Source organism: Castanea sativa, chromosome 9 (assembly GCF_040712315.1).
Source record: "Castanea sativa cultivar Marrone di Chiusa Pesio chromosome 9, ASM4071231v1".
Classification (NCBI taxonomy): Eukaryota; Viridiplantae; Streptophyta; class Magnoliopsida; order Fagales; family Fagaceae; genus Castanea; species Castanea sativa.
The window spans coordinates 11,160,790-11,172,804 of NC_134021.1; the positions used below are offsets into that span (position 1 = coordinate 11,160,790).

The window sequence follows — 12,015 nt, forward strand, 5'->3', positions numbered from 1 at the left end:
CCCGAAGCACGGAGAATGGTGCTCTCTCCTCTCATATTCATGGTGGGATCCGCTCATTAAATTCATAGTAAGGTCCACTATGAATGTGAGAGGAGGGAGCACCATTTCACTATACTCCGAGAGTACCTAAGAATTTTCTAATTTCATACTCTTTTTTTTCTTTTCTTTTTTTGGGTCAAATATAAAGAGATCCCCTACGGGGTCATTATTAAACACAACCATGTACTATAAAAATGACTTCATAAATCCTTAAACTTAGTACCTCCAAATTTTGAATCTTTTAAAAAAAAAAAATAATAGGGGGCCTTAAACCAATTATTCAACAGCATTTATCAAAATTAATAATAATAATAATAATAATAATAATAGAGGGCTTTAAGCCTCTTTGGGCTAGTCCCGTCAATAACTTCGTGACATAATATTAGGATCCAATATAATTCCTACAATGCCCTAGGTATTGCATTAGGTGCAATTACCCTATTTCCCTCGCGCGCGAGCACACATATACACAAAAAAAAAAAAAAAAAAAACCATTTTGATTTTTTAACTTTTTCTCACTTTTTAATTTTATAGTTGAGACTGAAAGTTACTTTTTTCAGCTCTCAATCTTAATTGTTAAGAACTATCGCTTTTTTATTTAATGGTTGAGACTAGACGTTGCTTTTTTATTTTACCTCCGCTTTTTTCATTGCATGTGATAACAACAAATGTCATCTAAAAAATTTGAACGAATCCCATAAATTAGAACGTAAAATACTTAGATAGTTTCAGAGCATGATAAAATGGTGCTCTCTCCTCTCGTACTAATAATGAACTTTACTATAAATTTAAGTAGACTCCACCATGATGGTAAGAAAATAGATCACTATTCACCATACTCCATATATATCTAAAAATTTTTCAATTAGAATATATATAAAATCCGGAATTAAAAAACCCAAGCAGAGAAAGGGTATAGTTGTAAATTCAACGCCAGCTCTCAACAAGTCTCAAAGCACCTATGATCTATATCATATTAAGCAGATGTAGACGACTCCAGTAGTAGTAGAAACTAGAAAGTAGAAACAGTAAAAAACAACCAAAAAAAAACGTTTTCTTCTTTCTCTGTAACTTTCCCGGGAAAGTAAATTCCAAAAGGAAAATTAACTTCGATTTAGGTTTTTATTTTTTATTTTTTGTGTGTGAATAATGTCTCAGACAGGGAAATTGATGCCGAATCTGGATCAACAGAGCACAAAAATGCTCAACCTCACTGTGCTCCAACGAATCGATCCCTTCATCGAAGAGATCTTAATCACCGCCGCACACGTCACCTTCTACGAGTTCAACATCGAGAGCAACCAATGGGTTCGTTTCTCTATTTCTCTCTCTTTTTAGCTCCTGTTTGGCTGCCGAGAAAATGTAGGAAACTATAACAATTTTTAGGATTTTTTTTTCCTGTTTGACTTTAACTCTGCCTTCTACACTTACTTAATGCCAATACAAAGTTTTTTTTTTATTATAATTTTTGTTTTAGTAAAAAAAAAAATTTTGGCGGTTGCAGAGTCGCAAAGACGTTGAAGGATCTCTTTTTGTTGTTAAGAGGTAAACATTTTGTTTTTTTTTTTGTTTGAGTTTTTGATTTATGTTTGGTGTTAATGAGCTTTGCTTTTTTATGTTATTTAGATTTATTTTATGTCCCAACTTCTTAGTTAAGCTTGTTGTGTTTATAAATTGTTCTGTCTAATGCTAATAATGTTGTTGTGTTTTGTTATTGTTAGGAATACTCAACCACGGTTCCAATTCATTGTAATGAATAGGCGTAACACAGGTTCAAAATTTTTTATTTTTATTTTTAATTTTATGATTTTGTTCTGTTAAAGAGGATGATTTTTTTTTAATAAATATATGAATTATGTCAATCAATGCTAAAAATCTGTGTGGATCTTGCTAGTTCATGGTGTAGAATAGAAAAAACCAAGGCCCATTTGAAGTTAGGGAGAATAGTCAACTCTAGGAATGGCTTACCTAACCTTCCTGCTATGTTTTGAATGCTCTCTATTGTGGGCATTAGGCTACAATGTAGATGAAGACTTTGTAGTCCCTTCTCTGCACTACCTTACTAGGGGTTATACCATAGCAATTAAACCAAGAAAATTTCTGGAAAGAAGCAATTAATGTCATGATTATCATGTGGTGTACACCATTGATTGATTTCCGGCCAGGAATAAAGCTAAACTTAGTTTATGGTTCGAACTCTCCTCCCCCTTTCCCATCTATATACTAAAAAAAAAAGCTACACTTGGTTTAGGTTCCTGGTTTTACTTATTGGAAATGCCTGTATCTTTTAAGCACATGTCACCTGGGTCCTGACATTTTCTTTCTCTTATGTTTGTTTTCGTTTTAACCCGTTAACAGATAACCTAGTGGAGAATCTCTTGGGAGATTTTGAGTATGAAGTTCAAGTTCCATATCTGTTGTACCGGAATGCATCCCAAGAAGTTAATGGAATTTGGTTTTACAATCCACGGGAGTGTGACGATGTTGCAAATCTATTTAGTAGGTACAATATATTCCTTGTCTATATTGTCATTTGAGCTAGAGTTCTTACTTCATCGGCATGCCATAGACTTTGTTTATGCCCTCTTCGTACCATAACCTTAAGATTCTAAATCATGTTGTAACTCTAACAAATGATTTTCCTTCACTTTAATTTTGTCAAATACTCAAATCAGATTACATCTCTAGACAACCATGTGACCTCTCCCGAAATATGCCTAATTGTTCATCAATAATTATTGCAAGTTCTGCATGGTTCCTTTTTTTTTTAATGTAATTTAATTTTTATTTTTTCCCCCAGTTCAAGCTTATTTTTACTGTTCTTGGGTTCGCTATTTTTTCCTCAATAAATTTTTTCATTATCTATAAAAAAAAAAGGTTATTTTTACTGTTAATTCATTTTCCTTTTATCCTATTATCTTCACACTACCACTCCTTTGACATGTCTTAAATAGGCAGTAAATATAAACACGCATAGTCTCTCTTGAGGCACACATCATTATGTCAATTTGAAACCACAGAACTAAAATTTTCTTTTTTGTCAAACTGATAGCATAACATATAATGGTCCTATTATTCATTATCTATAACAATGTAAAAATTCAAGAGGATGCTGTTAACATATTTGAGTAGGACAGACACTTATCCAAGAAAATAAGAAATAAAGAGGTTGAGGACAGAGAATTAGTAACTAGGGCGTGTATTGGGATCAATAACCAATAACTTGAAGTTCAAATATCTGGATTTAATCTTCTTCTACTTATGTTGTATAGGATTTACATTATAATTCTAAATGATGGAGGTTTATAATTAGTAGTTGTCTTATAGATACATTTTTATGTTTCCTTTCTACAGGATACTTAATGCATATTCAAAAGTTCCTACAAAGTCAAAAGTATCTTCAAGCAAAAGGTAACCATAAAAAAATGCTGACAACAATATTGGTGAATTCTTTTCAAAATGACATAACATCTAAGATGTTTATGGTTTCCCGGGTTGGTCCTTGGGTATTCGCAAAACTTGTATTTAATGGCGTTCTGCTTCAGTAATAGTTTCTTCTAGTTGCATTATAATTTTATCTTGTTCATTGCAAACTGTGCTGTAAAATTGTGAACAATTCTCTTACTTTCTTTCTTGTTTTTTATCCCCTCAATTTTTTTTCTGTACTCAGTGAGTTTGAGGAACTTGAAGCAGTCCCATCCATGTCATTAATGGAAGGTCCTCTGGAACCATCATCATCTGCCACTGATGCACCTGAAGATTCTTCCTTTCGGAATCTTTTTAATGTATGTGGTCTAGTTTAACATTGATACTTCAAAAAATTTTCTTCAATATCTTAGATATAGTGGAGCACTGGTTTTATTCTATTTTGAGCTTTTTCCTGTGGATATGTTGGTGACATGCTACTTTTTCTGTGTTCTAAGCACTACTTTGTTTCTCTCAAAACATGTTGCTTGCATCCTAAGATGAAGCATATGTGTGTAATGCTTATGGATGTAATTGAGATCCGGTCCTTCAGATGGTATTAAAAGCTTTCTGTTGATTTTGAAAAATTTCCATGCATTATGGTATAAAGGTAAAAGTATTTCATTCATCATTAAATTTCTCCACTGCTAGTGAGTAGTGACTACATGTCAATTTTTTTTATGGCACTGAAGGTGATTCTGCTGGTGGAAATGATACTCAAACAAGTTTTTAGAACTTTCTTAATTTAGTAAGGAAGAACTAGAAATGTAGTATTTTTCATTACCCATCCAATGTATATATGATTCCGAAGGAAAGATTAAGGATAGAGAGTTGTAAGCATTATAGATGTCTTTGCTTATAGTTTTGTCATGCATACGTAATTTCATAAGTTTTGTATTCAGCATAAGATGTATGTTATTGCTGACTTTCTCGAATTGAGAACCATAGCATGTATGAGATACTACATAGTGAATACACAGGTGAACTAGTGAGAAGCTGATTGCTTTGAAGATGTGAGGTTTCTTCACTTTGTATTATCCTTCTTGTTTTTTGTACAACAAATTGTAGCCCTGGGTTGGATGTTCCATTCTATATTCTGAAAGTGATCTATTTGATATTGGATGCTTGCAACATTGGATGCCATTAAGCCTGCATCCTTTTCTTGCCTTTGCTTAATATTAGTACATTCATTCTGTCTCTTTCCTGACTAGTTTTTTCAATTCTACTATTGCAGACAGCTATGAATATTGGAGCTCCAAATGTAGTGAACTCTAGACAGCTGTCACCGCCCTATCATTCTTCTGCAGCTCTCCCTTTATCTTCTCATTCATCTAGTGTTGTTTCTTCTACTGCTCCAACTCCACAAGTACCATCACTTTCTCTTTCAGCGCCATCTAATCCAACCCCCCTTCAAGACACCGTTGATCCAGTTGGCAGCAGCAATCTGGTCACTAATCTTCTGAAGCCCTCTTCTTTTTTTGCACCCCCGTCCTCATCGGCCTTGATAATGCCGCCTATTTCTTCATCTATACCAACTGCTCCTGTCCTTCACCCTCCCCTGAATCTGCAACGTCCATATGGCACTCCAATGCTTCAACCCTTTCCACCACCCACTCCACCATTGTCGCTTACTCCGAGTTCTTCTCCTACAAATGATGGACTTCTTATTAGCAGAGACAAAGTTCGCGATGCACTTCTGATGCTTGTTCAGGTATCTCCATCTTCTCTTTTTCTTTTTTCCATGGTTATCTAATTTGTTCTTGTATAAGTAAAACCACTTTGATAGGAATTGTTCTGAACCATGGCATACATGATTATGTTGACACCTTACTGTGCTTGTATGGTGAGGCTTATTTATTTCTGCTAAATTGTCGTGTATTTACTGTTAACTGCAACTTGGTATGTGTTTGGTGGATGATCCTTGTGGTTGAATGTTGTTGTTGTTGTTGTTATTATTATTATTAAACAAATTACTGTTAAACAAATTACTGGCTGATTCATGGAACTGTTCTTTTGCTAGGACGATCAATTTATTGACATGTTTTGCAAAGCATTAGTGAAGGTGCAACATCCTTGAGTACCTCTAGAGAACTAGTGAGCTTTCCTTCTGAAGATATTGCTGATCTAAACATGTGTGTAAAAATCAGTTCTGTATATAGCTTGTTTTCTGGTTCCATAAATAATGATGGTGGATAATATCTTTGAACAGAATTTTCTTCCAATTCAAGCCGAGGAAAGTTTCCCCAGCCCACAATATAGCAATTCAACCGATCATCTATGTCTATTTTTAATCGCATTACCTATTTAATAGCTATACACTTGTTTAGGCTACTTAATGGGTCATATGATTAAAATTCAGGTGGATGGTTATTTTAATCACCAAGGGTTTGAGGAGATTCCTTTAAATCGGTTTGGAGGAAAACTTTGTGCAATATCTTTTTTTGTGTAACATTACTGATACTTCAGCCTCTTTGGAAACTTGTCTACTTTGAGAAGTTGCTTTCTTGGAGGAAGGGTAGCGCTCTCTTGTTGGGTTTTGTTTATTTCATTTTCCTCCTTTGAATAGAACGTTGGTAACAGTTGAAATAGATTTTTGTTCATTTCAGAGGTTTATATGTTTGTTGTCGGTTCATTAATGTTTTGGATTGTATTGTTGGTGTCCAAATCTCTGCTCAGACATTAGGGACAACCGGCTATTATGAACATTTATCAGCAAAAAAGAAGTATTATGAACTTCGGCTCTAGTGGAAGGTGAGCCTACACAGAAAGTCTTGAAAGTTTCTTTCTGTGATGCAGACATTTCTGTTTTCATGTCTTGTATTTTCGAGGGATACAAAAAAAAAAAAAAAAAAAAAAAAAAAAAAAAAATATATATATATATATATATATATATATATATATATATATATATATATATATATATATATATCACTAAAATTCGCACAAGATTTGTCTTGCTTCGCCTCACTGGATGTGACTCAATATCTAATGAGGAAAGTGGATAAAAAAAAAGTTGGTGCTCAAAATGGGACACAGGTTTTATTTAGCAATATGTAAAACTGATGAAACTTACCTATACATGGAGACATTTTAATGAGCAGCTGTTTGAAGTTAGTGAAAAAACTTTCCTCTAAAAGGAAATTTGAAGAAGTGAATATTCTTTGACAAATGTGCAGTAGATATGATTGTCATTTTAACAGCACAATTCTAATTAAGGAATAATTGAAAAGGCTACTAGAATTTGTGTACTGTTTTTTTCTTTTTTTAAAGTTTGAAAATATATGCAAATATTAATGGAGTTATAAGAGGGAAAAAGAAAATGAGAGTCTTGTATCTCGATTAATACCTTTCGGCTTATCTAACGAAGAAGTTACAAATTCCTTCTTTTCCAACTATTGAATTCTCAAAAATATGGAGAAAAAAGAAGAAGTTATGTGCATTAAATGACATCCTCTAGAGGGTACAAATTCCTTCTTTTCCAACTATTGAATTCTCAAAAATATAGAGAAAAAAGAAGAAGTTATGTGCATTAAATGACATCCTCTAGAGGGTTGGGTTTTGATGGAGTGTTAGTGTTGGATAAAATTTTAAATTTTAACCCATTAAATATATTAAATTTTATTAGTGTCGGATAAAATTTAATTCATCCAGCTAAATGTTTGGAGATTTGTTTATTGTTTGAATATAGTTATTTTAGGTCAAGATATCACGCCTAACAACATTATTTTTAATCACTAATGAATAAGCGATATTGGAGTCCAATGTAGATTTGGAGAAATTGAATATACACTTCAACTCAATTTGAATTTGAAAGGATAAAATGCAGGGAAATCTTAACAAGCACCCTCACCTCTAACAACATTAATTTTAATCACTAATGAAAAAGCGAAACTGGAGTCCAATGTAGATTTGGCAAATTGAATATACACTTCAACTCAATTTGAATATGAAAGGATAAAATGTAGGAAAATGTTAACAAATACCGTTTTCTCTGTATGGGCTTCACTTAAAATAAAGGAAAAAAAATTGTCAAAAAAACTGCCAAAAAAGTTATTGTTATTGCTAAAAGCTGTCAAAAAAATTGTTGTTAACGGGCACTTTAACACACCCCTAAAATGTATATGAGTAGATTTTTTTACATGTGAAAAAATATGTCAATCTATGCTCAGTGCAGTTGCCGTTGTGGAGCGCATTCAGTATATGATCATTTTGGGGATATTTCTGCCACAAAACTATGGACATGTGATTACTTAGCAGCAGCACGGGCTTTAGCCAATATTTCAGCTGGACAGTTTGTGATGGGAGTAGAAGATAATGTGACCTCAAGGTCATTGCCTGATTTTGATGTAGTAAATTCAACAGTTGGCGGCGATAACAAGTTAGGTAACGGAGGCGGTGGGTTGGCAAGATTGAAGAAATTCAGTAGTAGGAGTATTGGGTTCTCTAGCAACAACTAATACTAGCCCCGGTTTTGTTGTCAGTAGGAGCATGTATAGGGGCAGAAGTGCACCCTTGATATGTAAGGTTACTAGTTCATTGGCTACATGCAGTCATTGGCTCAGATATGCTGTCTCACAGTCACAGGGCTACTCATGTTTGGGTGATTGTATTGAGGATGAAAGTGATGATGTTTTAGTTGGGTTATGCCCACATTTTGGTTGCAGTTACCAAACTGCCTGCTGCACCTATTCCTTCCAATCGATCATCTGAGGCATTTGGCAGTGAAATTCAAACTTGAATTCTTTAATTTTTTATTATTATTATCATTTCATAATAGTTGTATTCTCAGCAATAGTGTCTCTTTTGCAATTGTCCTCTAAGGATGTCTTAGAGACTTGGGCTTGCGAGACTCGTATGTTTGTCAAGATTTTGTATAATTTTGTTGTGAAAAATAAAAATGTAGTAGTTTATAAAATTTTAACAAAAAAAAAAAAAAAGCGGTTCCTTTAGTTGGTGAGTTTGAGTTTGAGTTTGAGTTTGATAAAGAGTAAGTAGATATTTTTGTAAGACTGATGAATAGTTTAATTTTTAATATTTTAAATTGCATAAGATGGGATAAGTATTAAAACAAAAAAGTAATTTGAATGTGAGGGTGTTTTTATTTTTATTTTTAAATAATTTTTTTTAAAACGTTTTTAAATAGAATATTAGAAACGTGTGTTATTTAACTTTTTTTTTTTCTAATTTTCTTTTAAAGTTTTTTAATGGATTATGCGATTTGAATTCACACAAAACTATCTTCTTATCTCAATATTGTGTTGTTTCAATTTAGCTAAATTTTTATTCCTCCTCCAAATACCTTTTCTTTCTCTCCTCTCCGAATCAAAACCTTTGAACTCAACCATGAAAGCAAAAGATTCAAATTATTGTTCTCTTAAAAGAATAATTGCTTGCTTATTTATATTTATGAATCTCTCTTACTTGTTTGCATTTATATACCAGCCATATTATTGTCCCAAACAATCCTTCTCTTTCTCAGTCCATCAGCAAGATAATTCTGCGATATCATCTCTCCATCAGCAAGATAATTCTGCGATATCATCTCTTGGTCCAACTCCTAAGAAAACAAATTCTAATACAACTCCTAACTCCCTAGAAAAAACAAATCTTTCCCATATAGTTTTTGGCATTGCAGCTTCAGCCAAACTTTGGAACAAAAGGAAACAATATATCAGTTTATGGTGGAGACCCAATGAAATGCGTGGAAATGTTTGGTTAGATGAGCGTGTCAAAGTCGAACCTAATGATAATGATTTACCTCCTTTGAGGATTTCCAGTGATACTTCAAAGTTCAAGTACAAGCGCAAGGGAGGCCATCGGTCTGCCATACGAATAACACGCATAGTATCGGAGACCTTGAGGCTAGGCATGAAAGATGTTAGGTGGTTTGTAATGGGGGATGATGACACATTTTTTGTTCCTGATAATTTGGTCAAGGTTTTGCAGAAGTATGATCATAATAGCTATTATTATATTGGAAGTACATCTGAAAGTCATTTGCAAAACATAGACTTCTCATATAATATGGCCTATGGTGGTGGTGGATTTGCTATAAGTTATCCATTAGCAGTGGCACTTGAGAAAATGCAAGATAAGTGTATACAGAGGTATCCAGGTTTGTATGGATCAGATGATCGAATTCAAGCTTGCATGGCTGAACTAGGTGTTCCTCTCACAAAGGAAAAAGGATTTCACCAGGTTAGTTTTTTTTTTTCTTAATTAATATGCATGAAATTAAGAACCTCATTTTTGTTTGTTCCACTAAACTTTTGTTAAACTAATGAAAATTGATTTCGTATTTATGTTAAGATATAGATAGGAGAGAGTTTGGAAACTCCATATAAGAAACAAAGACGTTTTTTCTATCCAAAGGGAACTGATAAGTGGTCAAATTACAGTAGAATTTTAGCTAGATAACATTTCTAAAAGTAGCCATTATAATAATGAGAACAAATTTCTGCGCCAAAGATTTATTATTGTAACCCTTTATGTGTGTAATTAAAACTAGTGTGTTGGGTTTCTCCAATAAATATAATATGAGAAATGATATGTCCACAATATTTTTACAACATTTTTACAACAAATCTTAAGTGGCAGGTTGTTACTGGTTGTTATTGTTGGGGCAAAAAAGTAATCTTAGTGTTAAGTTCAAATTTGAACCAATAATAACTAACCACCTATGATTTGTTGTGAAAATGTTGTAAAAATGTTGTGGACGTAGCACCTCTCATATGATATTATACAAACAATATAGAATTTAGATAAATAGATAGGGATATTTTATTACGGAGTAATTGTTAATAGCTAACGTGCCATCAATGGGTTTAAGCAAGACTGTTGTCTTGGGTTTAGTTTTACAATGATGAATTAAATTAATAACATGCCTAAAAATTAGCTATAAATAGAATAGAGGAAATAAAAATATTCATCTCTAATAATTTATTTCTTCTCATTGAATTGGTGATTAGTTTGATGTGTATGGCAACCTAGTGGGCATCCTAGCAGCGCACCCAATTGCGCCTCTAGTCTCGTTACACCACTTAGACATGGAGGCTAATTACATATTTCCCAATACGAAGGACAAAGTGAAAGCCCTAAAACGACTCAGACGCCCAATGAAGATGGACTCGGCTGGGCTGATGCAACAATCCATTTGCTATGACAAAAATCGAAATTGGACGGTATCTGTTTCATGGGGTTACGTTGTACAAATATTCCAGGGCACTTTCTTAGCCAGAGATATGGAATTGCCTAGAAGAACCTTTGTTGATTGGCACCATAAAGTTGATGACATTGCTTTCTCCTTCAACACTCGCCCTAATAGTATGCACAAATGTGAAATACCATTTGTGTATTACATTTCTACTGCTACAAAATCGTCAAATAAGAATGAAATAGCCACTGAATATCTTCCGTATCAAACTCCACTATCAAACTGTGAATGGCAAGTGTCAACTCCTCCTCAAATTAAAAGAGTGGAGGTTTACAAGACGCCCAACCCATATTTGTGGGATAAGGTAATCAGTTTTTTTTTTTCCTTTCTTTAGGACAATAGTCAATGAGTAATTACTACCTAATTTAATTGATGTTAAACACTAGAAAATGAATTTAGTCAACTTGAGTTACAAATATAATCATATTATCTGTCATTATCATGGTTGATAACTTACATCGTTTTTTATATTTTGAACAGCCTCCAAGAAGAAACTGTTGCAGGATCTTGCCGGGTAACAAGAGAGGTACTATGGTAATTGATGTGGGAGAATGCAAAGAAGATGAAATTATTGCATTGTAATGACAAAACTAGTATTGATTTTTCCTATTTTGTTGTTAATATTGCCCCTCATAATTTAATGATTTCTTCTCTCTATTTGAATATCCTCTTCTACTCTATTCAATCTAAAATCTCATGAATTGTTTGTAGAGATTCATGATGAGTCCATAATTTTATTTTATGTATGTGAACATAGGAAAACAAACATGGCTTTTTTCATCGGTGCATGAATGTAAGAACATTATTTAGGAAATAAAAAATTCTTTTATCAAAATGTTAAAACCAAGTTTAATTTTTATTTATTTATTTTATAGTAGCACAACTCTATTAAAAAAAATTATAAAAGTTATGAATGAGCAATTTTATTTCAAAGAACTTATTATTAATTTTATGACAATACAAAAACATTTTGAAAATCATACTGGAACAGCCCGCAACACAATGACAGTGTCATACATATATGTCTGAATATATTCAGACATATTTTTAAATTTTGGCTAAAATGCAAAACTGACCCACTAAGTTTCTTTAAATTTCATTTCAATCCACTAACTTTTCTTTCGTTCATTTCAATCCTCTAAGTTTTAGATTTATTCAATTAAGGCATTTCCATTAACTTTTGTTAATTTTTTTTTTTAAATCTAGAAAATATTTTTCAATCATTAATTGAATTTTTTTTTAATTTTAAAAATGTGAAGAAAAATTTATAAAATTGAAAATTAATCACAATATATAAT

The 12,015-nt window shown here is 32.8% G+C and overlaps 2 protein-coding genes across 4 annotated transcripts; both read left to right on the forward strand.

The window, feature by feature from the left end:
* Positions 1–1,012: 1,012 nt before the first annotated feature.
* LOC142610927 (mRNA-decapping enzyme-like protein) lies at positions 1,013–6,109 on the forward strand. Of its 3 annotated transcripts, none has more exons than XR_012839903.1 (9): positions 1,029–1,347; positions 1,544–1,584; positions 1,761–1,810; positions 2,398–2,542; positions 3,394–3,450; positions 3,710–3,824; positions 4,739–5,215; positions 5,525–5,636; positions 5,714–5,910. XR_012839903.1 is itself a non-coding variant. In XM_075782917.1 (9 exons), the coding sequence occupies exons 1-8, from the start codon at positions 1,189–1,191 to the stop codon at positions 5,579–5,581; spliced, it is 1,101 nt and encodes a 366-aa protein (XP_075639032.1). In that variant the 5' UTR covers positions 1,029–1,188; the 3' UTR covers positions 5,582–5,598; positions 5,714–6,009. The 3 variants fall into 3 exon arrangements, 2 of the variants coding, with proteins under 2 accessions (XP_075639031.1, XP_075639032.1); XM_075782917.1 differs by having other exon boundaries at positions 5,525–5,598; positions 5,714–6,009; XM_075782916.1 differs by having other exon boundaries at positions 1,013–1,347; positions 5,525–6,109.
* Positions 6,110–8,809: 2,700 nt separating this feature from the next.
* LOC142608599 (uncharacterized) lies at positions 8,810–11,342 on the forward strand. Its single transcript, XM_075780288.1, has 3 exons — positions 8,810–9,702; positions 10,473–11,021; positions 11,198–11,342. Exons 1-3 carry the CDS (start codon positions 8,848–8,850, stop codon positions 11,297–11,299), a joined length of 1,506 nt encoding a protein of 501 aa, XP_075636403.1. The 5' UTR covers positions 8,810–8,847; the 3' UTR covers positions 11,300–11,342.
* Positions 11,343–12,015: the final 673 nt, after the last annotated feature.